The 27,332-nt window shown below is 36.9% G+C and overlaps 3 protein-coding genes and 2 long non-coding RNA genes across 7 annotated transcripts in view; 1 reads left to right on the top strand and 4 right to left on the bottom strand.

The window, feature by feature from the left end:
• LOC132159549 (acid-sensing ion channel 1-like) overlaps window positions 1-9,643 on the bottom strand; it is a 165,659-nt gene extending 156,016 nt beyond the window's left edge. Inside the window, exons 1-2 of one of the 3 annotated variants that reach the window (XM_059569093.1) lie at window positions 9,511-9,643; window positions 8,589-8,763 (exon numbers count right to left, since the gene is read on the bottom strand). In XM_059569093.1, the coding sequence (XP_059425076.1) occupies window positions 8,589-8,602 (14 nt within the window). In that variant the 5' untranslated portion in view covers window positions 8,603-8,763; window positions 9,511-9,643. Of the gene's footprint in view, window positions 1-1,881; window positions 2,492-8,588; window positions 8,764-9,510 lie in introns of those variants that run through there. The other 2 variants (XM_059569090.1, XM_059569092.1) reach the window with 2 other exon arrangements.
• Window positions 9,644-11,412: 1,769 nt separating this feature from the next.
• Window positions 11,413-12,650, bottom strand: LOC132159068 (uncharacterized). Its single transcript, XR_009437759.1, has 2 exons — window positions 11,965-12,650; window positions 11,413-11,600 (listed from the first exon to the last, which is right to left on the bottom strand). It is a non-coding gene; the product is annotated as an uncharacterized LOC132159068 (long non-coding RNA).
• Window positions 12,651-15,316: 2,666 nt separating this feature from the next.
• On the bottom strand, window positions 15,317-18,621 carry LOC132159069 (uncharacterized). The gene is made up of 4 exons (XR_009437760.1): window positions 18,552-18,621; window positions 18,146-18,216; window positions 16,432-16,480; window positions 15,317-15,924 (listed from the first exon to the last, which is right to left on the bottom strand). It is a non-coding gene; the product is annotated as an uncharacterized LOC132159069 (long non-coding RNA).
• Window positions 18,622-19,233: 612 nt separating this feature from the next.
• Window positions 19,234-22,304, top strand: LOC132159551 (elastase-1-like). The gene is made up of 8 exons (XM_059569095.1): window positions 19,234-19,339; window positions 19,475-19,563; window positions 19,921-20,021; window positions 20,638-20,763; window positions 21,457-21,593; window positions 21,677-21,819; window positions 21,911-22,060; window positions 22,193-22,304. Exons 1-8 carry the CDS (start codon window positions 19,300-19,302, stop codon window positions 22,202-22,204), a joined length of 798 nt encoding a protein of 265 aa, XP_059425078.1. The 5' UTR covers window positions 19,234-19,299; the 3' UTR covers window positions 22,205-22,304.
• A 4,498-nt stretch (window positions 22,305-26,802) lies between these two features.
• LOC132160257 (uncharacterized) overlaps window positions 26,803-27,332 on the bottom strand; it is a 75,128-nt gene continuing 74,598 nt past the window's right edge. Inside the window, exon 9 of the mRNA XM_059569997.1 lies at window positions 26,803-27,187. Coding sequence (XP_059425980.1) covers window positions 27,126-27,187 — 62 coding nt within the window. The 3' untranslated portion in view covers window positions 26,803-27,125. The remainder of the gene's footprint in view (window positions 27,188-27,332) is intronic.

The raw sequence follows: 27,332 nt of genomic DNA on the forward strand, positions 1-27,332 counted from the left end.
TCGAATCAATGATAATTCACTTCAGCCCTCACCGGGGCTTTCAACACCTGAGGGGATGAAATCATTTTTCATTTACAGACAGGCTAGTCAACACTTTAACTCTCCTCTCATTTTCAACGAGGCAGAATGTTTACAGCTTACGTTTTCAACTCCCATTAAAGCTAAAATACAGATTCGGATTGAATTACAAAGAGTGTCTGATGACAGTCCAATTCTGACAAACAACAGACAGACTCGAGAATCATACAGACATAAACCTTGAGATAAAACTGATGTTATTTACCTCTGTGTCAACAACTAAATATCATTTCTGTTTCATGTGTTCACTAGAAGACAGCTTTACAAAACAATATTTGTAGGCTTATATTAAATTTTGTATTACTCAAAATATAAGCTTTAATCGAATGAATCTTTCACAATGCCATCAACCTCATGAATTAACTAAAATAAAAATCCAGCTCAAATATGGAATGAAACAAATGTAAACAAGAGTAAATAAAAAGTGCTTTATCAGACAGTTATGAAATAATCTTTATTAAAATTTAACAGAACCACAAAGCTAATTCACAAATATAAAATATGTGCTTCCCTAAATGTTGTGTGATGGTAAGTGTGTATAATAATTCAGAATATATATGTATATATTATTCAAATTATAACCTTTTACATCACCAAACAATTGTAATTCAGACTTTGAGCATGCTGTATCTTGGTCTTTATCAAATAATAATAATAATTATAATAATAAAATAAAAAATACATTAACAAAGGAACTGGTGTCAACAAAAATGTATACAGATATGTTCATGGTGCAATAGCATGACAGAATTTAACGAAAGAAAAAGATTAGGATTAGTAAAAATTGTTTACATGTTCCTTGAATTTAATTTACAAACTTTAATTATTAAGTAATTAAAGTAAGGCATTCTAGCACTCCACAGATTTAGCATCGCAAAAAAAAAAAAAAAAAAATGGTGGTCAACCATTAAAAGTGGACAGTGAATTTCTGTTGAAAGTCACCTTTCATTCAAACCAATTAATGTTGCTTGGTGCTCTTTTTGAGTTCCTCAAAGACATAAAAAAGAAATAATAATTAGAAGAAGAAGAATATAATGTAGCTAGTCGTTAAGTAGCCTATTGTTCCGCCATCAACCGATCCAATTTGGCGTCAGGAGCACAAAACAAATGATTTTATAATGCATTTTCAAAGAGGTGAGCAATGTAGCCAATCACAGACATGTTTGATGATTTATAAAACGCAATGGCCAATCAGAGGTGTTTAGGTTGGAGTCCTCACCGCTGCAGTCACCGTGTTTTGTCCAGTGCTAAGTTCTATGCTCTTAACTTCTTTTAACGAAAAGTTTCATCGTTTAATTTGTGTGTGTGTGTGTGTGTGTGTGTGTGTGTTTGGAACCTTGCTAGATTGTGATGAATGAGTGACATGCTTTTAATAAATTTAAAGGGAGCGGCCACATATTACACAGACAAACTACTGCAATAAACAGAAAAATATGATAATTTCAGAAGCACATATGTGGTTCTGCAACCGAGATGTGTCAAAACGCAGGATTTAGGTAAGGAAATAATGCAAATTATTTGCATTGGCTGCACGCTAAATCATGCACATTAGATTGCTTTTCTGTTTAATTTAACATATTTAATTTGTTTTTGTGTAACGCTTTACAATAATGTTCGTTTAGTTAATGTATTAAAGTGTATTCACGTGCTGCAAAGTATCCTAGCTAAATAATGTATTTCGAGCTTTTCACTTGAAAAGTATTAACACAGTCCAGTAACACGTTTGTACTGTTCTTTAAAAAAAAACGTTGTCACTGTCCTTGTCATTTTAAAATGTGTTTTACAGGTTTGCACACAACTCACCTGCCGTTCAACAGCGCGAGCAGCTCTCCCGCGTGGTACAGGTCATTGCGCGTCACGCGGCTGAAGCGGAAAGCGTTCAGGTTGCAGAAGGTGATGGCCGGAAACGCCATCATCGGCGCGCTTACCTCGTCCAGGCTGGTGACATGGGGGTACTGAAAGTAAAACTTGACGCGGTCCACGCAAACGAGCACCAAGAACGAGAACGAGCCCAGGAAAAACATGATCCAGAGACATCGCTTGATGCACTGGCGCTCATAACTGAACATGTGAGAGATGCCATGGAGCGTGGACCTGCTGGCGAACACTTCAATGGACACGGGCCGATCACAGTCCAGGTTATCTTCAGACTCGGTTTTAATATCCATGCTTCTTTAAGTTGAAATGCTCTTTGAATTAAGTAGAAGCTGATATTTGGAAGACTGAAAGAACTTCACGCCCTTAGATGGTCAGCTGATTTTGATGAGGAGGTGCATGGACCTAATGACACGATGTAGACACCAGAAAGCAGTTACAACAATTCATGCAACATCTTCTTGACGCTCCTCCAGCGTTTAAGCAAGTTTCTGAATTTTTCTAACCCTTAATATGATCGATTCAGAATTCAGAACACTGACTTGAATAAAACCTGTTAAGTTATATATGTCCACACGAAACACAATTTGGCTAGTCAAATTAGCATAAAAAAGGACAGTCTGAAGAACTCTATTACAAAAATCGAAATGGTTACTGGCGATATTTGATCTCTTATTCCTCTTTAAGTCCTCAGGATCTCCAGTAAAATAAGTCCGTGGTTGCAAACGCGAGTATCATCAATTCATCTCCGTCTCCTGCAGTCTAATACGCTAAATGTGCATAGAAACAATCAGTGATGATTTATTTACATGCATCCCCTTACAGTGTCAGAGACAACAGAAACGCATCGCTCGATGTAAAGAGAACGTCTTCACATCCAAACACATCGGATTCTGTTCCAAGCTTGTTACAATAAGCGATCCGCAATCCAACTTCACCACGCGCGCTTGAAACGACAACACAGATGCTCTCTGGATGTTGGCATCACTAAAATGTCCCCCTCTTCATTAATGCAGCACGGCACGCGCATCCATCTCAGATAAAGTCGTCGGTCGCAAGTTCTATAGTCCCGCTTGTCCGGTCCTGAGGTGGGTTCAGATGTAGACTGACGCGTCAGGAATGAACGCTGCACACTGCGACGAAGCCTCTGAGTGCTCCACTGTCTGTCTGAGCATCACTGACCCGATCACTTCTTAAAAGAGAGGGAGAGACAGTGAGCCATAGTATTATAATATTGCATATCTTTATGTTGACTTTACTGTCATTTATCGTTATGCATCATACTTTTATTAAGAATTTTATTAGTTTTATTTATTAATAAAATACATTTTTACATTTTTTTCTTTAATGTCAAAATTCTCATTTAATTTTCCTTTTATATAATTTCTGCACTTAATCATTTGCATTAAAACAAAGTTTTTGTTTGGTGTTATTAAAATTAGCCTGCTTTTGTATATTTTATGTAAGTTATTAGCCTATTAGAACAATTTATGTTTTATTTTGTTTTGATATTATTCTTTAGCATTTCTTTGTAAATTACTCTATATTTCATTTTTGGTAGATAATGCAATAATATCATTGAAGGGACCATATACAGTATATGTATGTATGTATGTATGTATGTGTATATATATATACTACAGCTACTAATGTCAGAACAAACTACTTAATGAACATGATGCACAGTTATTATATATAACATAACTGTGCATCCATCACGTTCATTTTGTTGTTTTTTATATATTGTCTATTCATATATATATATATATATGTGTGTGTGTGTGTGTGTGTATATATAATATGAATGGACAGTTCTGCTGACCAGAAGATGCTTACGTGATAAATGAGTATGTACAGAAAGACTGATCAGTATTATTTGAGAAACTCGCAGCCGAGGGGTGAAAGGGAACCCACCCATGAAATTACACCGAGTGCATCTTAAACCAGGTTTGTGACAGTATTGGCTAACGCTGGGTGTCGCTGTCACTGGCTGAATCGATAGCGTTGATGATGTGGCCCACAGCTGATTATCAACTTTCAGAGACACACTTAAAGTGTCAGTCCGTTAATGGACTCGGGCGAACTCCACAAACTGAAGCAGAACCCCTCACAGCTTAACACTCTGGCCAGGTTTGTCCAGGTTTCGCATTGGAGTCTATAAAAGAGGTTTGAATATGATCTGGATGTTTATTGATCCATTATGAAGATGCGGAAAATGAAACCAGACGCCTGAAGTGAGTTGTTCCCATGAGTCACTGAATAATACTGTGGCATATAGGACTGTATATCATATGTGTGCCTAAGGCCGGAAACTTAGGCAAGTATGCATTAAGCTCGATTTTATGACATTCAATTCTATGTCGGGTCACTGGCACATTCCCTATTGACAAAACATGTGTTGTATCCACAAGGCCACTTCTGTGAAGGAAAATCAGAAAGCTAGTAAAGCCTAAAAACGATTCAGTATCATAAAAGAGCATTCTTTCTGAGCAGGTTTTGGTTTATGAGGCAAACCTGCATCTCAAATCGTCAAATCATCTATTTGTTGCGGCTCCCGTCGTGTTTTGCTTGTTCCATAATGCACGTCTACAGATGCTCTGCATGACAAATTAAATGATTCGTGCACCGAAGTGAAGATAGGCAAGTAATGAAGGTGACATAATGCTGATAGCAAAAGGAAAGAGTTTATCAACAGCATCCTGGGAGATTTTACAGGACATCTGCACCGAGAAATGAAGCGGCAGCGACATGAGGAAAGAAGAGCGCCATGGAAGATAGACTCCAGAAATCAACTGAATCATCAGGGGGCAGGAAATGGATTATTAAAAGCATAGTTACTTAGAAATTGTGATCTTTTGCCGCAGGGATGTTATAGAGCATAATCTTCAAGGGGAAAAAAATGTCAGTATGCAAAATAAGCTCAAGCACTTGAACTAAAGTGGAAAAACTAGCAGAGCAGATTAAAGTTGAAGCGAACTTCCAGTAAAGTAGATGTTGGAGCAGCGGCCTAGCACTTAGAATTCGTTAATTGATCAATCAAATATTTATTAGCAGTTATTTATTTAATGAATTACTTTTTTACAGTGTAGGGTTTAATGAAGCAGCTTATAAGAATACAAGCTATAGTTCCCAAAGAGAAAAGTAACTTTTAAAAGGAAATCAGAACACTTCACATTCCGATTGGACCTAATGATGTTGATCTAATGCACAACATTAATATCATAGCATCCGTCTATTATTTACATGTGAAATGGTTCATAACTGAGAAATTATGGTTTCCCACCAAAGCATTGGAAGTTTGTGCAGTTTGGCAGGCTTCCTCATAAAGTGCTATATCAATGCATACCAACTTTTGTGAAGTCTGATTTCATTGCTTTCACAAGATACAGAATGACCAGTCATTATGGACCCCAAGAGATTCAGCCCATATCTGCTAAACAATTATGAATCAAACATTTTTTAAAACAGTTTTTGCAAGGGCACCTGGCAAATTTCATCAAATTTCTGTGTTGAACCATTCCTTTATGTTGACCTAGTAACTAGACTTCTCATCCATTAGTGAGTATTTTATTTACATTGGAACCAGACCTAAAAAACAAAAGCATACACGATTGCTTCTTACCATGCTGAGAATTCAAGCAGATGTGGCCTTTTCACAGCTTGCCAAATCTCAGGGAATGGGATCTGAGATGAATAAACTCGCGTCTGCTCGACCCCCATGTGGCGATTTCAGGAGTCCAAGAAGCAAAAAGGCTGTTGACCTCGCTGTGTTGTAACCTCATGCTCTGACAAACCACAAGCCAGCGAGCATTTCCAAAAAACTGTCTTCTTGGCATTCCGATCAGCCGTAGTTGAGGGAATGTTGGCCGGCCCTTGAGGGATGGACAGATGGACGATTAGCTATAATGAGGTCCTGCAGGGTTCAGCGTGACACGGAGCAAAAACAAGAGGCACATGCAGGAACGTCCAAGGACATACATGTCTCCAGGAAAGTGGAAGTCGTTAGATATCTTTTATTTTGGGGGAAAAGGTTCAAACCGGGGATGTTCTGGATCAACGCTATCAAATTCTTTAAAGGGGCCATATGATGTTACTAAAAAGAACATTATTTGGTCTATTTGGTGTAATGAAATGTTTATGCAGTTTAATGTTAAAAATAATATATTTTCCACATTCTGTACATTATTGTTGCTCCTCTAAGCCCCGCCTTTCAGAAACGCATTGTTCTTTACAAAGCTCATCGTTCTGAAAAGTGAGGTGTGCTCTGATTGGCCAGCTATCCAGTGCTTTGTCAGAAAACCGGTGAGACAACAAAAACAATAAATCCCATTACAAACGAGCCATTGGTTGCATCCAGTAGGGACATAATTACTGATTATAATGACTTGTAATCTCTTTTTACACATTGCGTTGCATTGTGCCGCATAAACATAAAACCATGTCTGCACGTGAGATCAAGAGAAATGACAAGCAACAAGCTCTACTCTGTGGTTCTCAATTCCAGTTCTTGCACCTCCAGCTCTGGACATTTTGCATGTCTTTCTTTGTTAACACACCTGATTCAGATGTCAATGGTCATTGTGTAGGGGAAATCTGTTGAAGTTTATTTTGGAACATTCATTCACGGATTTGCACTGTGCAATGTCTTCAAACACAGACAAGTGTGACATCATATACGTCTGTAAATAATTTAAATTCACAACTAGCACACTTCAATACATTTTGAATAGAACATATATGTTCTCTTCAAAATGGAATCAAGGAGGAATATCCTCCGATGTCCACTTAGCAGGGTACTTATTTTCAAATAGAACACACGTCTGAAGCCATAAGAGAAACATACAAAATGTGCAGAGAAAGGGGTGTGATGACTGGAATTGTGATCTGCTGCACTGCTCGAAATTTGCGTTTGAATCATCAGTGGCAAACCCTTTACATGTGTAAACGTACTTACAGACTGATTCAGAAGCACTGGCACTATAATCTTCTCTCCCAGGATCAGGAAACAGTCCTCCATAAAATGCATTGCATACATCTAAATATATGTTTTGAAATGTTCACGAGTAAATTGTGTTGTAAATTCATCTTAACCACTGATTTCTAGTTTGTTTCCTTTTCACATCAAAGTTACGCTTTCTTTCTTTGAGTGAACATTTGGGCAGTGTTAATCAAATCTTTCCACATCGTGACATAGACATGTGGGGGCGTGTTTAAACGAGGTATTTCTGGAAGGTGTGGACAAGTCTTAAGTTTTATAAAGAATATCTTTTTGGGTTTGAGACTTTAGTCTTTGCAACTTTAGGGATCTTATCTATTCACGAACAGTTTGTAACACTCTGAAATGAAAGGAAACTTGAAATCGCATCATATGAACTGTTTAACGCTACAGCTTTGTTCTGCATACAACTATACTATTCATACAATTTTGGCAGCTGTGCGAAAGAAATAACTGCTTATTGCTTAACTGAAATTAATAATGGCACTATTGTCTTGAATTTTGGATTTGCCTCCTGTTTGCCCTCCTGTATTTTGCATCAGTTCGATTTAGTAACATTACTGTACTGGAAACAATCTCCACTAAATACCGTAAAGTACTATACAAATAAAGGTGATTTGACTTGACAGTATCTGAGAAAGTTTTCTGTATACATCGACCAGAGTTCTTCAACCCTGTTCCTGGGGACCCTGAATGTCCTTGAGTTTAGCTACAACTCTAATCAAACACACCCAAAGCTAATCAGGCTCCTCAGGATTGCTTGAAAGTAGGCAGATGTGCTGAAGCAGGTTGAAAATAAACTGCAAGTCAGTGGGTCCCCAGGAGCAGGGTTAAAAACTCTGGCAAAGATTACCCTGATGTCTGACTACATCTGCCCAAAAGTGATGTATCCAGCAAATAACATTGTGTGAGAGTCTGTATAGGTTTAAAATATCATACTTGTAATAAGAAACTTTCAAAGAAAAAAAAATCACATTAAAACTAGTTTGTCTTGGTAAGTGAACAAAACTGGCTGAAAACTTAAGTAATAAAATGCATTCAGTCCAAACATAGACCAATCAGTCCATAATCTCTAAAGTAAACATCTCGACTTGATTAATAGCTAGATAGGTGATTAATTCTTGAAATGTAGTTTTTAGAATTGATTTTATATATCAGAACATATAAGATCTAATGAAAAACAAAAATACAAACCTTAAATGTTACTTGAATGAATTGAACAATGAACAAAAAGCAATGAACTGAACTTTTGTTTGGTGAGGTTGAACATGTATCGGATGTCCAAAATTATTCGCAAAGACATTTTCCATGTTCAGCTTTTTGACAACTGCATGCTCTGTTCATGCCAGATAAATGAGAGTCATGACAGAGGAATGTTCATCTGGAGGTCATGGAACTTTGTGGGTTTGTTCTGAGGTCACTTTTTGTTTAATGCTGAAACATACCCGATCATTCAACTATTGCTGGTTTTTTTTTTACAGTTGGTTGGGCAGCAATTCAAATTGCCCTGCCACGTGAGTCTGATCAGAGTAATCTAGGGCTTTACCCTATGCCATTTCCAACATCACTTTGAAAAAAAACTTCATATTAGTTTTTCATTAAAGCTGTAGTACAACTTAACAGTCAGAAGTTCACTCACCTTTTCTTTTTCATTATTACTTCATGCTTGTCTTGAGTTTGAAGTGTGGAGAGATGACTTATGAAGGTATTTTAATGAAATTCAGTGCACAACACATTCTGTCCTCTTGAACTGAGCTATCACTTTTTCTTTCAGGTGCAGCTCCATTTCAATTTGCTCTTCAAGGGAGTAATTCCTAACAAATATAATTAAAAGAATATTGTTTTATGTTCTACTAATAAATTAAATGAAATTAAATGTATGCATTTAGCAGATGCTTTTATCCAAAGCGACTTACAGTGCATTCAGTCTATCAATTTTTGCCTATCATGTGTTCCCGGGGAATCGAAACCCCCAACCTTGCGCTTGCTTGCTTACTAACGTAATGCTCTACCACTTGAGCTACAGGAACACAATAATAAAACAAGATGCCTGGTTGCTAAATTATAGCACTTTGGCATGATGTTTGTGTGCAAGACATTTAAAATGTAGGACTCATTTGTTAATCTAATGCAAGGTAAACATGACACCAGGAATATTCAAAAGATTGGTGGTTGTGTAACTCCTGTGAATCATAATTGCTTTTTTTTTGCCAATTGAGGGTGAAATTGTTTAAAATGAGCAACTTCAGCAAAGTGGAGTAGCCTACATGAAGAAACTAAAGACACCACTTAAAAGTACAATAGGTCAAACAAAGAACAGTTGCTTCATTTTATTTAAACCTATTTAGGCTATAGTTATGTCAAGGAAAATCTGAAAATTTCACAACCTAAAATGTATACTCTCCTATAACTATGTTTTTGCCTCGTAAGTATTAAATAGTTAATGAATTATTCAGAGTTATAGCCACTGTTTATTCAAGATGTGATCTTTCTTAAAATGTCTGTGAAATATTACACAACAGTCAGTGAAGGGTTTTCTTCTCTGATTCGAGCTACTTTACCTCTCTTACCCATGCTTCAAATGGAATCAATATGCGGCACAGGCCTCATTCAGTCCAAGTTCACCTTTACTAGAAGCGTTCAATACTCGAAATAATAACAGCCTCTGAAATCATCCACGGGTTTAGCTCAGCGCCAGTCCCCTCAGCTGTGAGCGCGAACGTGAACGCGCTGGCTTAACTTACTCCACCTTCAGTCAAATGCATGTTGATTCCTGGAGACCACGCGGACGAGGCGCTCGCGCCCAAAATGCCAGTGTTTCAATTTGATTGACATAATTCACAGTGGATTCAGAGAACAAAGGTTCCCTAAATGTCAAGATTATGGCGAGGAATACACAAGCCTTTCTCATCTCGGGCCGGACGGGTGAGAAACGTCCTCTATTACAGGATTTAAGCTGCCTGTATTAATTGGTTTTCTTAAATAGCACAGCATGGGTGGGCATTAATATTCTCATTAATATGCTCCTCATTCAGTGCTAAATTATTTAGCTGTACACAGAGCAGAAATGAAAATGGGACATTTTATACGATCTGCTGACATAAAAACAGCAATTAGGGGATGTGTTTGTGTTTTTTAATGATTAAAAATGCTGCTGTTCTGCTGTCGTTCATTTAATGATATGTATAACGACAATAAATAGGATGCTAATAATGTAAAAAAAAAAAACATCTCCGAACATGACAGAATATATGCAAATAGCTAAACAGCGATTAACTCGATGTGCAAACACTTTCTGTGTGGTTTAAATTGTAAACAAGGGGAAATAATTCGAGTTTAAAATGATTTATTATCCCTATCTGCCAGTTTGACAACTTATTCAATTTGACATGTCACGAGTGTCAACCAGCACTGAATAATTACCTCATTTCTACCTCATTGTCAGTATGCCATTAATTTACTTTTGACAGGTTTGGGGCTGAAGAAGAGCAAGAGGATAGGACCTACCAGTCAGAAAGAAAAAAATGCAAATTATTACATCAAATGAAAAGCATTTCTTCTCAGTGTTGACATACAGTACTTCCCCTTGAAACAGGAAGTTGGAGCAGGCCTGTTAAAAGTCAAATCCACTTTCTTCACAAATACCGAACAAAAAATGAATAAATAAAGCAACCAATCAGTGGTAATTTTGGCAGCAAATTTTGATTTAGTTTTAGTCAGTCATTCGACTAAAATATCATTTAATTTAACATTTAACAGACTGAATTGTTTTTAGAGTAAATTTAGTCCGCTAAAATCTAATGGGTTTAGTTAAAGTGTAATGCATTTATTAAGCATTTCTCTAAATTTTCCAAACAGAAGGTTTGATAAAGGTTTTATCATGATGGACAAAGATTTAACTGCGGTGACACAACATGCCTGTATGTTCAAATGAAATAAAACCACTTTTCATAAAGAACAAGAATATAGTCTTCTTTTTAATGAAAAACCAATGGTTATACAGGCTAATTATACATTCTTTATATCAACTTGTTTGCCATATTCCTCATTCTTTCAACCAGACATTTATTTTATAAATAAATTTAGATAAATCTTTAGAGCTACAAGTTTTCCTTTCAAGAACAGTGTGTGATTTTCTGTCTTTTGTTTCTTGATTAAAATCAATGACTAGGACAATAGCAACTAAATTAGACTGCTTTCCCTTTAACAACGAATGCTCAGCTGCAATGGATGCAATGAACTGATACAGTTTTCCATACTGTTTATGTTCACTTAAGACTTAATCAACTGGTTTCGTCAACTGTTAATGTGACATGCGTGCTCTCTTTCACGTCCTCATTCCCAACCCAGCACTGCTGGGGTGTAATCAAGATCAATTTTCAACCCAAAGTGGGATAAATCAACACAGCGTCCTTACCCAGCAGGTTCAACCCAGGACGTGGGTTGAAAAAAAGTTTAGAAAAAGAGTTTAGTATTTAACATATAGTTAAATCACAGCCACAAAACTCTTTGCCATCTCAATAGATAAAAGTAAGAGATAAAAGTAAGCAAATGGGGAATTTGCTTCTTAGATGTTTTTCTGCTGAAAAACCACTAGTTTCAGAAGAGATCTCAGTGATGTTTCAAACTGTGTTCAGATTTGCCAGAAAACCTGTAAAGAAGAGGCAAATATCTCAATGTGAACTTACACATTTATCATTCTATACTTTTACTGTATGGCAACAACTGACTTAATTAATTAATGTATTTATTTTTTTAAAGTTGATACTTGAATTAAACAAAACTGAAAACTTCAGTGAGCTATTAAAGAGCAACCAATGAGCAACAAAACTGTCCTGACACACAGGAAACATCAGCACGAAGCAGGTCGTCACATCAGCAGTGCCTGAATAAATGATGATGTAAAATATCGCCGGTGCTGTTGAGGGTGTGACAACAAATCAGGCCGCAGTCCTCCACGGCCGCTGACACATTCTGACACTGATAGATCCGCATGGAGGGACGCTTTTAATTACCTCTTAGCTTAGCACTGGAGAGAGAGAGTGTGGTTTAGAGGCGGCCATCGGCCGAACGGCAGCGACAGAGATGAATGCACAAGACTTCCCACGATCAATCAGCCACTCCGGCCTCCTCTGGCTCATCTGTCACGTCCCGGAGGAAAAGACTGAAAGAGAAAGCTCTCATTCTCACCCATTTCAAAGAGAAAAGTCACAGAACGAGAAAGACAAGAGATAATAAAGAGAAAGACAGTTTGGAGGTGTTTAACAGGAGACTGTGATGATGAAAATGCTCAAAGTGTGCAAACACAAACAGCTGATATAGTTAGCAGGCTCTCATTGATCGCTTCTGTTGTGGTTTAATTGCAATTAAAGGTTGCAAAATGGCATGTAGATCATTTTCACCAGCTTCAGGATGCATTAAGACATTGATATCACACACACACAAACACACACACACACACACACACAAACACTTAACTTTACTTAACTAATTAAATTAGGAGAAACAAAGCAATGCAAAGTCTAAGACAACAAATTAAACCATACTCCAAACAGACAGACACATCAATAGAAAGATTGAAGGAGAGTAAGACAGATATATAGAAAGACAGACAAAGAGATAGAGGGAGAGGCATACAGGCGACCGACAGATGGATGCAAAAAAAGACAGACAGATGAACTGATAGATGGATGGATGGATGGATAGAAAGAGAGACAGGCTGACAGAAATAGATAGATAGATAGATAGATAGATAGATAGATAGATAGATAGATAGATAGATAGATAGATAGATAGATAGATAGATAGATAGATAGATAGATAGATAGATAGATAGATATACCTCTCAGTTCTTCTGCGTGTGATGCTCTATTTGGTTTTGACGCCTGATCAGTTTCACGGTCACTGATTGCTGCTTGGCCCTGCTCTCGGTCTTGCGTTGGCTGTCAACATGGTCATGTGACCCTGACCTGTGACATCACTCAAGACCACCCGCAGATAGAAGAGGAATGATGAAGTCAATACACTGCGCGTCTGAATATCAGCCAGGGCCAATCAATCAAAACATCATCCAGCGCTTCGCTCAGATCATTTATGGAAATGCAGAGCTGTCTAGCTCACATTTTAAAATCCAAACTGCCGATACACAATCTTCTGATGAAGGGCTGCCTCAAATCCGTGTGATTTTCAGGCTCTGTGCTACAAATAAATTGAATGCGAGTTGAAATCTTGAATATTTGTATGTATAAATAAGTTTTTATGTTTACAAACTCTTACTAAGATAGTAAGTGATTGCTAGAGCATCCCTATGCAGTTGCTAAGCTGTTTTAGTGTGTTGCTATTTGATTGGGAATTCTAATGGTTTACACATACTGGCCCAAGTTTAATACTTGTTTGGGACTGATCAAATCACCCTAAACAAAAAATAAATGCTTTTAAATCAATAACATGCATAGGTGTACCAATAGATAAGGGTTATTATGGTTGTAGGGGATCTGACCCGAATCAGACAAATTAAAGAGTCGATCAGAACTGTGGTTGAAACACGAGCCAAATTCCTCAGAAAGGCAACAGGAAGTCATAAAACATTCTGTTTTATGGGGGGGGGGGCTTTGAACCTCTGGTCTCCACAGAAATCTTTGTCAGTTAATGGCACAGAAAACTGTCTTTTCTACATATATATGGACCAAAATGAACTCAAAAAGACTTATAAATGAATATCAGTCCATCGCTTCACTCCATATTCATTTATATGTAACACACACATTTGACTATCATGTTATAATCACTTATTGTGTATGTCTTTTAATAACTATTGGATAGCTTAAGGATACATATTCATGTTTAATGTGTATGTGTTTGAATCTGTTAGCTTGAAACAGTTCTGACCATCATTTATTTGTCAAACGTATCATATTCTTGTTATAGGAATCATGTCCAAAATTATACCCTTCAAGAGCAGGAAAATTCGGACCACGTGCTTGGTAAGATAACATATGATTTATGATACCCCGAGCAAAGACAATATCTGATTGGTCAAGACAACATTTGAGGTGTGGCCAACAGGCCAGTTTACATACTTAGGACACCATAAAATCTTGCTTTTAGTTTTTTAGCTATGCTCTTAGCTTTTAGCTTTGCTACTAGCCTGCTTTTAGTCATCACTGTTCTTTGAGCGTGGTTCCAGCGTGCTTCAGCCTGCACGCCTGCTGCTACTTAGCCACGATGAGAAGAAACACCACCTAGTCTCGTCAAACTTTACTTCTTTTCTTTTCCGTTTGAGAGTTTTGTGTTCTGAGTTAAGTTTTGTAACGTCGAGTCTCCGACGTCTGACCTCAAGTGCCCTTTCAACTTCAACCAGCCACACAACTCTGCGTCTTCTGCCAACGCCCAACCAAGGCCTTCCCAAGATGTCACTTCAGCGACTACTGAACTTCCAGCCAATCAGCGACATCGGGAAACCCCCTTTCAATGACAACAAAGGAAACTCCCTTTACACAGGAGACACAAGTAACTTTACCTCCAGACTCTGACCTTTACTGGTGTATCTAATATAATTTTAACCTCATTGAGGAACTCAGTGCGAGGGTTAATTAAGTGATTGATGGCTGTTCGTGTCTATGCAATTTAATGTATTGCTGTAAACTTGGGATTCCACATTTCCACTCTCTTAAACTCATCTTTCCCTAACTTTCGATCTTCCTGCAACTTGTGTGAATGTGTGAGTGTGTGCGTTTATATGTTAGATTAGTTTATATGTCTTAGATTTATCTAATAAAGCCTTATTCATATTGAAAAGAGAAGTATCTTGTGTTTTGTGCTTACAAGTTAATGTCTTAAACTGCCGATCTTGTTACTATGCTAATTGATAGTGTTTTCACTATAGTTTGGATATTAATATCCAGCGGAGATTTGATGTTAAACGGCTCGTTCAGTGAATCGCAGGGCATCTCAGTGATCAGCCGTGAAACAGTGATTCTGTTCAAATTCCCTTGAAAAATCTTAAATGATTCCCTTTGAGCTAAATTGACCTGTTTCCCTTACATGGTTAACCAAAACTAAAAGTAAAACCATTAAAAAATAATAATAATAATTAAAAAAATTAAATTAAATAAATGTTAACTGAAATAAAATATAAAAACATTTCTTATTTTAATTTTGATGTACAAAAATAACAAAACCAAAAAGCTAAATAGACGTATAAACAAAAACTATTAAAATAAAAAAAATGACTAAAATAATATAAATTAAATATATAATTAAAATCACATGACATGTTGCATTAAAAATAAAAATGGAAAATAAAAATGGCTTATTCTGGCAAAAAATCTGGCATTAAATAATTATGTTAGACACATATATGCTTGTGGTATGATATTATGATCTACAAAGTTTTACATATTGTATATACTATTTCTAAATAATATCTTTAAATTTCAAATGTGTGCCCTTACCATATTTGATACGGCATTACTATACCTGATTCAAAATTTAAACTTCTTGTATCCCAATATAATGTAAAATTATTATTACAGCCTTAATAACATATGAAGCAATATATTCTAAGGCGGACTATCAAGTATGTATGAATAAAATAAAGCAGCATGAAGTGTGTTTGACCTCTGTGAATGTGACGTGTCTCTGGGGAACACGCGGTTGTTGACAATGACGAGCTCTGAGAGCTTTCACCTGCCCGTGACGTCATGAACCTGCATCAACGCAGCGCGCGCAGGGAGCGTCTGTCCGCGGGGGTCACGGCCAGTGTGTGTGAGATGGAGCGTTCAGAGCGTGTACTCGAACCCCACGGGATCTGCAGCAGTCTTTGCAGACTGCGAGGCGCTCTCCGAAATGGAATAAAATCTCCCGATATGGCGTCGAGTTTCCCGTTATCTGATGGAGTGCTGCTGGATGATGAGCTGGGACACAGCAGCCTCTGCTGACACCCTCATGACGACAGGACACAGCGGAAGAGAGACCTGCAGTGAGTGAGAGAGAGAGAGAGAGGTCACTCATGTATTTCATTCTCTTGCAATGAGAATGAGAAAAGGTGCTAAAATTATTGAAATGTATAGAAATAGAAAAAAATAGAAACTACAACTTAATTTTATATTTAAAAATAAAGCATTTAATTTTAGAAATTTAGAAAAAAATAAGAAGCTTTCATTCTTATTAAAATGCATTATATGTATAGCCTATACATATATGTAAATATCGTTATCAGATATAATTACTGTTTAGTAAGTAAAATATATCAATTATATTTACAAATAATCCATGCATTTATATATACATATCATTTTATAAATAAAAATGATCAGAGGTAAAATACATAAAGAAAGAAATATTATAAAACATATTCATCTTTATATAGTTTTTAAAGAACGCAAATTGAATTATAACTCAAATGTTAAACCACATTTTTACAGCTGGTTTGAGGGTGTTTACAAAGAGGAATTCATTATGTTTATACTGTTGTACTTAACTATTTCTTTCCATCTGAAATTCTGAAACATCTACTGCAATTCAAGTCATCTAAAAAGAGACCTAGCTTTAAAAATGTATCGGCAGATGAACCAGAGAGATTCTAAAAATGCACTTTCACATAGCGTACATGGAAAGTATTATATAGGGTGTGTTTTCTTGTAGACAAGAACATTTACTCCAACTTTTTGGGGTTATCTAACCGTTTTAAAGTTCTGACTTAATGCAGTCTCGTTCCGTGAGAAAAATCTCGGAAATGTTCTGAATGCCCCCCATGAATTTCATCAGCACAAGTCATTAACTTTTAAACCTCACATACTCATTTGTGGGAGCTCAAATCCTCCCTTCATTAAGTGATGACATTCTATCATGAACAAACATCTTTAATTAAAACATCCTCCCCGTCTGATCCACACGTTTGATTCAGATGTGATTCTCAGAGGTGCTGTGAGAGTAAAGGATGAAGCGACTGAAGCCTGTGTGAAGTGGTAGAGCCACAGACGGGCCACTTCTGCTCTCAGCCCAAAGGCCCCGATGTTGGTGTCAGCGCCGGCTCAATTACCAGTCAGGAATACTATCTTTCTAATGGACTCTGATAAGAAAATAATCCAAACGCAGGCGCTTTAATGACTTCCGCTTTAATTAGTGATGGTATTAAAGGTGATTTGGTCTTCCTATTGTGCTCAGATCTTTTGTGCGAGCGATCACAAGTTTTGGATGGCCGCTATTTGCATCGTGAAGCTGTGTGAAAGAAGTTTTTATGAGCTCAGGACTGAAGACTGAGCTGGGAATGAGCCAAATGAAGCTAAAACCAAAGTCAAGGCCAATGTCAAAGAGTTAGACGTGCAAGATACGATTAAAGATGCTCACATGTAGAGTCAGTCTGGTAAATGTGCCACTGCTTAGTATTTTGAGTTATGAGAATCAAACTCATAACCTGTACAGCTATAGAAGGCCTGAAGTTGTTTTTTTTGTTTGTTTTTTTACTTTTCTGAGCAGCAATGCAGAAAAAGGTAAATTATGCAGGGGGGAAACTATGTCAAAGAAAAGTCAATATAATTAAGTCAGGATTTTTTTCACATCATAGTACAGAATCTTCTGCTGTCAGAATCACTAATTACCTACTGATGGCAGAAGATTCTGGTCTTCTGATTCTGGCTCAATCTGAGTGCAGCTTCTAATAAAATTAAATCAAAGATCAATCAAAGCAATCTCAAGTTACCTCTGGTGTTCCTCAAGGTTCAGTTTAGGGCCCGCTTCTGTTCATTATTACTTACTGCCCTTTAGTAATATTTTTTTTTGTAAATGTGGAATTAAAATGTAAATAGTCGTATTTATTCACATTTAAGTATTATAATAACATAATATAGAATATCTATTTGTCAACAGAATTTTTTTTTTTTTTAAAATAGGATAGGATTAAACATTTTGAATATATTACATTTAAAAAATTTAATTAAATGTATGCATTTAGCAGATGCAGACTTACAGTGCATTCAGGCTATCAATTTTCACCTATCATGTGTTCCCGGGGAATCAAACCCCCAACCATGGGCTTGTTAATGCAATGCTTTACCACTTGGGCTACAGGAACACTAATATATTAATAATAGATGAAAAAATGCTACAAAATCCATTGACATTCATCTTGCAAAATCTACAAAAATACGGCAAGAGAAAAATGTGTTCGAGTTAAGACAAATAATTCAGTCAGACCTGCTCAGATTTCCCCCTGATTTAAATGGGATGTGATTTCTTTGAAGGAACCTCAGTGACCAGCATGTGACCTTTGAAAAGATGTGTGAAGAATAAATATTTTTAGTCAAGAGTGAAAGGTCACGTTATCACATTGAGGTCAGCAACTCCTCAAAACACAGTATCAGAGTGTAGCGAATAAATTACCTGTGTACCATAATGATGTTCGCGTCAACAGTGGAAAAGAACAGAAGGTAAAGGAAGGCTGTGAGGAAGTTTCCAGAAGAGAATAAGTTTAGTATGCAGGTTTCAGTATGCTGTGCACTGCCTCCCTCTAGTGTTCAGCTAAAAAACTGTCATTGAAACCCAGTCAAGCAGTTAAAGTTACTTTGACAGTAGTAGTTTAGTCAAAGTAAGAGTTACTCACAGTATCTGTGTTGTCACAGTATAGTAAACATATTTATAGTGGTCTTGTAACATCTTGTAAGATCTCTGTGCTCTGATTCAAATATTAAAGTTTAGGCTTATTTAAATAGTCCATTGCTCTTCAACAGTTGACATTTGTGACTCCTGGAAATGACAAAAATAAGTCTTATCATGCAGAGGCCACCACTTCCTTATCAATATTGGCAGAGAACCTGCAATCACATGCCCTAAAATTCACACAACAAAACCGTCAGCATAAATGGAAACTATAGTAGTTAAGTAATAAAAAGTAATTCACTTAAGCAGGTTATTTAGATTTTATTATTCATATATTTTGAACTGTTCCATGCTACAAAATTACACAATTATGCTATATAACTATTTAGTATATACTATATAGTATACCATTTTAGAATTTTTGTAATCATTTGTAACAAAACTTTTGTTGAAACTTAAAAATATGACATCAAAATGTGCACTTTCAATTATACTTTACAGGAGCTTTATATAAGAAGCAAAAGAGTAATACTGAAAGTTAATACAGGTCAAGTGTTTGTGTCAAGCTGGATAAACAAGTTTATTCCACAAACACAACTGGCACATTGGCCTTGGCAGTGGTGAAATGTGTGAGGTTCACACACCTGTGGGCATCAGCCTTGAGAAAACACCTGTTCTGTCCACTTCTGCGACCACATATATATGGATGACAGAAGTGTTCAGAGTGCAGGAAGTTCAGACAGACTGCAAACATGCTGAGGATCCTGTTGTTGAGCGTGCTGGCCGCCCTGGGTAAGACATCTGTCTGTTTCTATTGAGATTAACAAATGCATGCAATACTCAGAACTTTAAAAATGAAGTCTATATAAACTTAAACTACAATAATACTGTAGTGCTAGCATTTCTAAGTGTGTATTTTGTATCCAGCGCTGGCTGAGCCCAGATATCTGGAGGAGGCCCCCGAGGAGAGGGTCGTTGGTGGAGAGGTAGCACAACCCAACTCTTGGCCCTGGCAGGTAAAACACCTCAACAATAACTCAATAAATATGCAGTTTTGGTGTTTTTTCCATCTCTTAATGGACATGGTGGTATAAGGTGGTCAGTATATTTTTCTTCATATGGTTGAAGGTCTTGACAAAGATGGTCTACAAGGCGGGCTGGCAACAGCTCCACCATAATGATCATTAAAACCCAGCTTGATATTAAGTAAAACCACTTCAAGCTGCATTTTCAGCATGAATTAAGTCCGGTCTATACTTGTTGGGTTATTTTAATCAAGTTTCAAAGAACACTCATATTGAAATCAGGGTGTTTCTATTGCTTTCCCCCTCAGATCTTCTGATTCTCACACATCCATTGCCTCTCTTTCCCAGATCTCTCTCCAGTACCTGTCTGGCGGCAGCTACTATCACACCTGCGGTGGGAGTCTGATCAGAGCTAACTGGGTGATGACTGCCGCCCACTGCGTTGACACGTAATGAAAGCTTTCTGTATCTAGATGGTTGAAAAAATAACAAACACATCTGAGACATCTGTGAGAGATCACACACAGTATAAATGTTGCAGTCTGCCCTCTGGTGGCAGCGATAACTCACTTTCAGTGTTTTCGAAACACTTAAAACATAATCGTGATACACAATTTTGACTTGTTTTCTCACAGTTATAAAGTCAGAATTGCGGGATATAAATGCTATTTTAGAAGTTAATTGATATTCAATTGATGTTGATATTTTTGCAATAACTCGCCATTTGGTTTACACTGTTTGGTGTAAAATGTCACAATTATCCCATTTCATTTATTTATATATTTTTTTTAAATCAGTGGTGGAAGTAAGCTTACATACTGAATTTAAATAGTTTAATAATGAATTAACTTTACATATATTTTTAACTAAATATATTTTCATAACTATAGTTACTGAAATGAACAAAAGTAGACAAAATTAAACAATCTCTATTGTATAAAGCACCATAAAAAAATATATTTTCCTTTCAGGAAAGCGTCAATGCAGACTAAACGTAATAAATCCAGAAGTGTATGCTTGTTTCCTGACTTTACCTTTGTTCACGTGAATGTGTTTCCTGTGCAGCTCGAGAACTTGGCGAGTTGTCCTGGGTGACCACAACTTAAACACCAACGAGGGTCGCGAGCAGTACATGAGCGTCAGCAATGTCTACATCCACCCCAACTGGAACAGCAACAATGTGGCTTCTGGGTGTGTAAAGAATAAACATGATATACACAACATACATGACAGTTATACACAATATATAATTACATGTATAACTTTAACTCAACACACTCAACTATATCAACTATTATACGTAACTTTAACGAACACAAATTTTATTTTATTGGAGTCTTGGTAAATATGTGGCCTATGTGAATGTATTTTCTTGGATTTAAATACATAGACCTAAATATATTTAAAAATGCTTTAAAATGTAATTATTTATATTTATATGCTTTAAAAATTTAATTATATAAAAAAAATGTATTTTCAAAAAGATACAAAATAATATACTGATAGTAAATATATATAAAATAAATTAACATATATTTTTGGACATTTTTGTATAATTTGAAAAATATAAAAAAAAAATGCTGCATGGGAACAATGACCAGCTGAGTAAGTATTCCTAACACATAAAATACAGTAATTTCAACATATCAATCAGAGCAACAATCATGCAATATAACTTTGACCCAGCGTATACAATATATCTACAATTTCAATTTTTCCACTTAATTGACTGTATCAACTTTTAGACCTAATGTTAATGCAACATATCTATCACATCAGCACAACAAACATGATTGTTTCAAAGGTTTTCTAATGTTATTGCGCCCCCTAGCATCATAGCTGTGTGAAATCTAACTTGTAGCCTGTTCATTCTGTGTATTTCAGATATGACATCGCCCTTCTGCGCCTGTCCTCCAGCGCCACTCTGAACTCATATGTGAAGCTGGCCACCCTGCCACCTTCTGGACAGGTTCTGCCCCACAACAACCCCTGCTACATCACCGGCTGGGGCCGCACGTCCAGTCAGTCTAGCTTCAAGTACAACACATCAGCCACGATGATTCCTAAAATCATTTCTGACTCGATCCTGTTTCATTTCATGCAGCTGGTGGGTCACTGTCAGCTCAGCTGAAACAGGCCTATCTGCCCGTGGTGGACTACAGCACCTGCACTCGTAGTGACTGGTGGGGAAGCACCGTGAAGAACACCATGGTCTGCGCTGGTGGCGGAGTTGACTCTGGATGTAATGTAAGAACGCCTCTCAAACAGATCATGAACTATCTCATGAGAGAAGTTATATGATAATGCAGTAAAATGATTTATTTTGGCCTGTTTTTAGGGTGACTCTGGCGGTCCTCTGAACTGTCAGGTCAGCGGTCAGTACGTCGTCCACGGTGTGACCAGCTTTGTGTCTTCATTGGGTTGTAACACCACCAAGAAGCCAACAGTCTTCACCCGTGTGTCTGCCTACTCCAGCTGGATCAGTGGCGTAAGTGCAAGTCATGAGATCTCATCATCATTATTATTATTATAAACACTATATATGTAATTAACAAGCAATAAAGAACTGCATCTTATTATACTATTAAAATATCATGTTTCTTTGCCATTTTTTTTTCAGATCATTGGATAAGCAGGAAAAACTGAGATGATGAGAGAGAAACATCCTCCATTTAGCAAGTTTTAACATCTGCAGTGGATAAAAGTACAATAAAGGTTTCATCTAATATTGAGCTGCTTTGGAATCTTTTTCAAGATTTTGTCCATGTTTAATCCAGTTTGATCAAAAAACATTTAAAAAAAATTCAGTGGTGCACTTAAGTATCCAATGTTTCATTATTTCTTTATCTCACATGAACATGTATTCAACAAGCTGTAACACTTGTTTTACAACCCGAATTCCGGAAAAGTTGGGACGTTTTTTAAATTTTAATAAAATGAAAACTAAAGGAATTTCAAATCACATGAGCCAATATTTTATTCACAATAGAACATAGATAACATAGCAAATGTTTAAACTGAGAAATTTTACACTTTTATCCACTTAATTAGCTCATTTAAAATTTAATGCCTGCTACAGGTCTCAAAAAAGTTGGCACGGGGGCAACAAATGGCTAAAAAAGCAAGCAGTTTTGAAAAGATTCAGCTGGGAGAACATCTAGTGATTAATTAAGTTAATTGATATCAGGTCTGTAACATGATTAGCTATAAAAGCTTTGTCTTAGAGAAGCAGGGTCTCTCAGAAGTAAAGATGGGCAGAGGCTCTCCAATCTGTGAAAGACTGCGTAAAAAAATTGTGGAAAACTTTAAAAACAATGTTCCTCAACGTCAAATTGCAAAGGCTTTGCAGATCTCACCATCTACAGTGCATAACATCATCACAAGATTCAGAGAAACTGGAGGAATCTCTGTGCGTAAGGGACAAGGCCGGAGACCTTTATTGGATGCCCGTGGTCTTCGGGCTCTCAGACGACACTGCATCACTCATCGGCATGATTGTGTCAATGACATTACTAAATGGGCCCAGGAATACTTTCAGAAACCACTGTCGGTAAACACAATCCGCCGTGCCATCAGCAGATGCCAACTAAAGCTCTATCATGCAAAAAGGAAGCCATATGTGAACATGGTCCAGAAGCGCCGTCGTGTCCTGTGGGCCAAGGCTCATTTAAAATGGACTATTTCAAAGTGGAATAGTGTTTTATGGTCAGACGAGTCCAAATTTGACATTCTTGTTGGAAATCACGGACGCCGTGTCCTCCGGGATAAAGAGGAGGGAGACCTTCCAGCATGTTATCAGCGTTCAGTTCAAAAGCCAGCATCTCTGATGGTATGGGGGTGCATAAGTGCATACGGTATGGGCAGCTTGCATGTTTTGGAAGGCTCTGTGAATGCTGAAAGGTATATAAAGGTTTTAGAGCAACATATGCTTCCCTCCAAACAACGTCTATTTCAGGGAAGGCCTTGTTTATTTCAGCAGGACAATGCAAAACCACATACTGCAGCTATAACAACAGCATGGCTTCGTCGTAGAAGAGTCCGGGTGCTAACCTGGCCTGCCTGCAGTCCAGATCTTTCACCTATAGAGAACATTTGGCGCATCATTAAACGAAAAATACGTCAAAGACGACCACGAACTCTTCAGCAGCTGGAAATCTATATAAGGCAAGAACAGTGTTGGGGAGTAACTAGTTACATGTAACGGCGTTACGTAATTTAATTACAAAATAAATGTAACAGTAATCAGTTACAGTTACTAAGAAAAAAATGAGTAATTAAATTACAGTTACTTATGAAAATTGTAACGATTACAAAGAGGATTACATTTGAATATTTACACACATCCACATACAGCTTATTTCTTTCCCAAATTGCACTAAGACATATGGCCCATAATCTCCGAGACGCGGAAAACACATTCGTAGAATCCAGTCATAAAAATGGAATTCAGCCTATAACGCGGACGCAATATGCCACATTTTGGACGAATAAATCAAAAGTAGGTCAGTACACTTGAATCAAAACCCGATATGGACTGATGTCTGTGAATATTAAGCCGCAAAAAGACTGAATATGAATCCTGCACGTTCTGCGTGTCTGTGGAAACCAGGCGCTGACTGGACATCGGGAGAACCGGGACTATTCCCGGTGGCCTGGCAGACGATTTGGCCTTCTACTTTAATATTGTTATTGTATAATTGCAGGCCGAATATACTAAAGCTATTATTTCCGAATCCGCCATTCGATAATTAAATCTCTAATAAATCATGAATCGGTTAGTCGTGACTGGCAATGGTTGGGCTCGCGCGCTCTCCGCGCCTCCGCCGAACGGTTTGGATCAGACTCCGAGTAATCAATGCGAGAGAGAGACCGGAGTGAACTGTAGCGCACAGCTGGAGCAGAGAAGCGACACTTCTGTTCAGGGTTTCAGGTGCAGGTCAGTTTCATCTGTAAATATGCTAATGTAGTTTTGTCTTTGTTTACTTAGTCAAGCAGCAGCAGCACATTGCTAACAATCACTCAAAATACTGTATAAACGACGTCATTATTATCTTTTGTAATGTTACAGTAGTAAGTTAGCAGACAAATCATCATATTTTATCATAGGTTTAGGGGGAGCTAGTGGATACAAAAACACAACCCTTAGGAAAATTAATATAGCCTATGGTATGGCACTAACCGTGGTTTAATTATGGAATTTGTAGTAAAAATAAATACAAGTGGTAATTCATTTGCCAAAAAAACAAAATTGTACTTACAAAACATGGTAAAAGTCAAATAAAAATCTTCAGTATTAAAGTCATGAGAGAGATGTATAATGGAAGTGAAGGTGCAGTTCAGGAGAGAACTCTTAATTACGTTTTAAGTCCCCAACCTAAGGATTCAAATCTTTTTGATTTCAGGTCCAAAAAAAAAATAGGGTTGTCCATGCTTCAGAATGGGTTGTGGGTGTATGAGTGTGAGATTTCCCAGCCTATTTTTTTCCCCAGTCCGCCCCTCATGGAAATTAATCTCTAGAACAGTCACTTCATGAGCATTTTTTACTTATTTTGAGAAACTATCATCATATCATATACAAAGAGACAGCAGTGTTTCAAAAAGACACCAATGTTTCAGGAGTTTCAATAGTTCACGCTTACATATAATTAGCTGAGGTATGGAATGCGTATTTGGCGTGCTGTCCGGGGAAGGGCTCCGAGCTCGGGAATGGCCCGAACCTAGAGTACCCCCCCCTTCCCCGTCTATTTATAAAGTGAACTTGAAGTGAGGAGATGGGGTGGAGGAGGGATGCTGATAAACCGTCAGTGGATAGAGGTAAGTCAGCGATATTTATACTATGGGAATGATTACTTGATTATGGTCCACCTGTGTTGATTAGGCTAAGTATCTGACGCGCTCCTCCCGAATCTTATTAATAAAATTACATTTAGTACACAAAATAGGACACATGCTTATTAGATAACCGTATTTGAGTTGATGTATATGCTTTTATTAAACCATTGTTAGATGCAGTTAAATGCCGGTAGTTATGCAAAGATTTGGATTCAAAAACAGTATCTATAAACTATTTCTTTTGATTTTAAATCTGCTTTGAACTTCAGATCAATCTCTAAGTAAAAGGCAGTACTAAAGTCTGATTGTGTGGTGGATGTGTTCAAATGTGATCATCTTAATTCAGGTGATGAAGAATGATGAAAGTCTGACAGTATTGAGCACTACTGTAAGGTTAAACCTGCATGGTGTAAAATGGTTGAAGATGATTAACAGTTGCAAATTAACATTCATTAGAAATTTATAAAAGTAATCAAAAAGTACTCAAAAGTAATTAGTTACATTACTTTATTAAAGTAATTAAAAAAGTTACACTACTATTACATTTTAAATAGGGTAACTTGTAATCTGTAACCTATTACATTTCCAAAGTAACCTTCCCAACACTGGGCAAGAATGGGACCAAATTCCAACAGCAAAACTCCAGCAACTCATAGCCTCAATGCCCAGACGTCTTCAAACTGTTTTGAAAAGAAAAGGAGATGCTACACCATGGTAAACATGCCCCGTCCCAACTATTTTGAGACCTGTAGCAGAAATCAAAATTGAAATGAGCTCATTTTGTGCATAAAATTGTAAACTTTCTCAGTTTAAACATTTGCTATGTTATCTATGTTCTATTGTGAATAAAATATTGGCTCATGTGATTTGAAAGTCTTTTAGTTTTCATTTTATTAAAATTTAAAAAACGTCCCAACTTTTCCAGAATTCGGGTTGTATTTAAACTGGTCAAATATTGCAAGAGAAAAATAAAACTAAAATAAAGGTACAATCTCTTTTAAAGAAGTTATTACTGAAAACAGAGAATCATTTAAAAGGGAGCATCAACAGCATGAGACATACAATGCTCTCACCATAAACATTTGTACCCTCAATGTACAGCCACTTTCAAAAGAAGACATAAGAAATGTTTAGTTACGATTAATATATTTGCTGTAGTATCAGAATTCATACAGAGGTATTGGTATTGGTACTGACTTTTTTGTAACAAGACAACCCTATTATAGCTATTAAACAAAAAGTGTTCCTGTAGCTCAAATGGTATAGCATTGCCTTTTCAAGCGTTGTTCAAGGTTGTGGGTTCGATTCCCTGGGAACACATGATAGATAAAAAAAATTGATAGCTTGAATGCACTGTAAGTCGCTTTGGATAAAAAAAGCTTACGATGACAGAAAAAAACAAGATATTTGAAAGAAAACAAAAGAAACAACAAAACCTGAAGCAGCCTCATTAGCATATCACTTATAGTGATGATGGAAAATTCCACTTAAATATAGTGTTTTCAAGAAATATACTGTAGTATTTATTGTATAAGGTACATTTGCAAGCAAATTGAGGACTGTAGTTATTTTCTACAAAAATTCATCCATTCACACACATGCATATGTATATTTGTGTGATATACTGTATATAACACTTATGTGTACGTACCATCATACAAAATGTGCAATGCTCTCTAAAACCGTTCAGTTATTCTCAGCTACTATTTCTGTTGCGAGTTTCACTTCTGTACCAGGGGGATCCCTTTCTGCTCAGGCCTAAAGTCTGGGTTTCTTTCACTCTCTGCAAGAAAACAAAGAAATCACAGAAGGTTACAGCTACATTGAAGGCTAGCATGAACAGATAAGTAACACCGATGATAGTGTTTGAAACCCGATAAGGGGTTAAGTGTCACTGAAGCGACACAACCAAACCTGGTGATATTAAC

Source organism: Carassius carassius, chromosome 16, assembly GCF_963082965.1.
Source record: "Carassius carassius chromosome 16, fCarCar2.1, whole genome shotgun sequence".
Classification (NCBI taxonomy): Eukaryota; Metazoa; Chordata; class Actinopteri; order Cypriniformes; family Cyprinidae; genus Carassius; species Carassius carassius.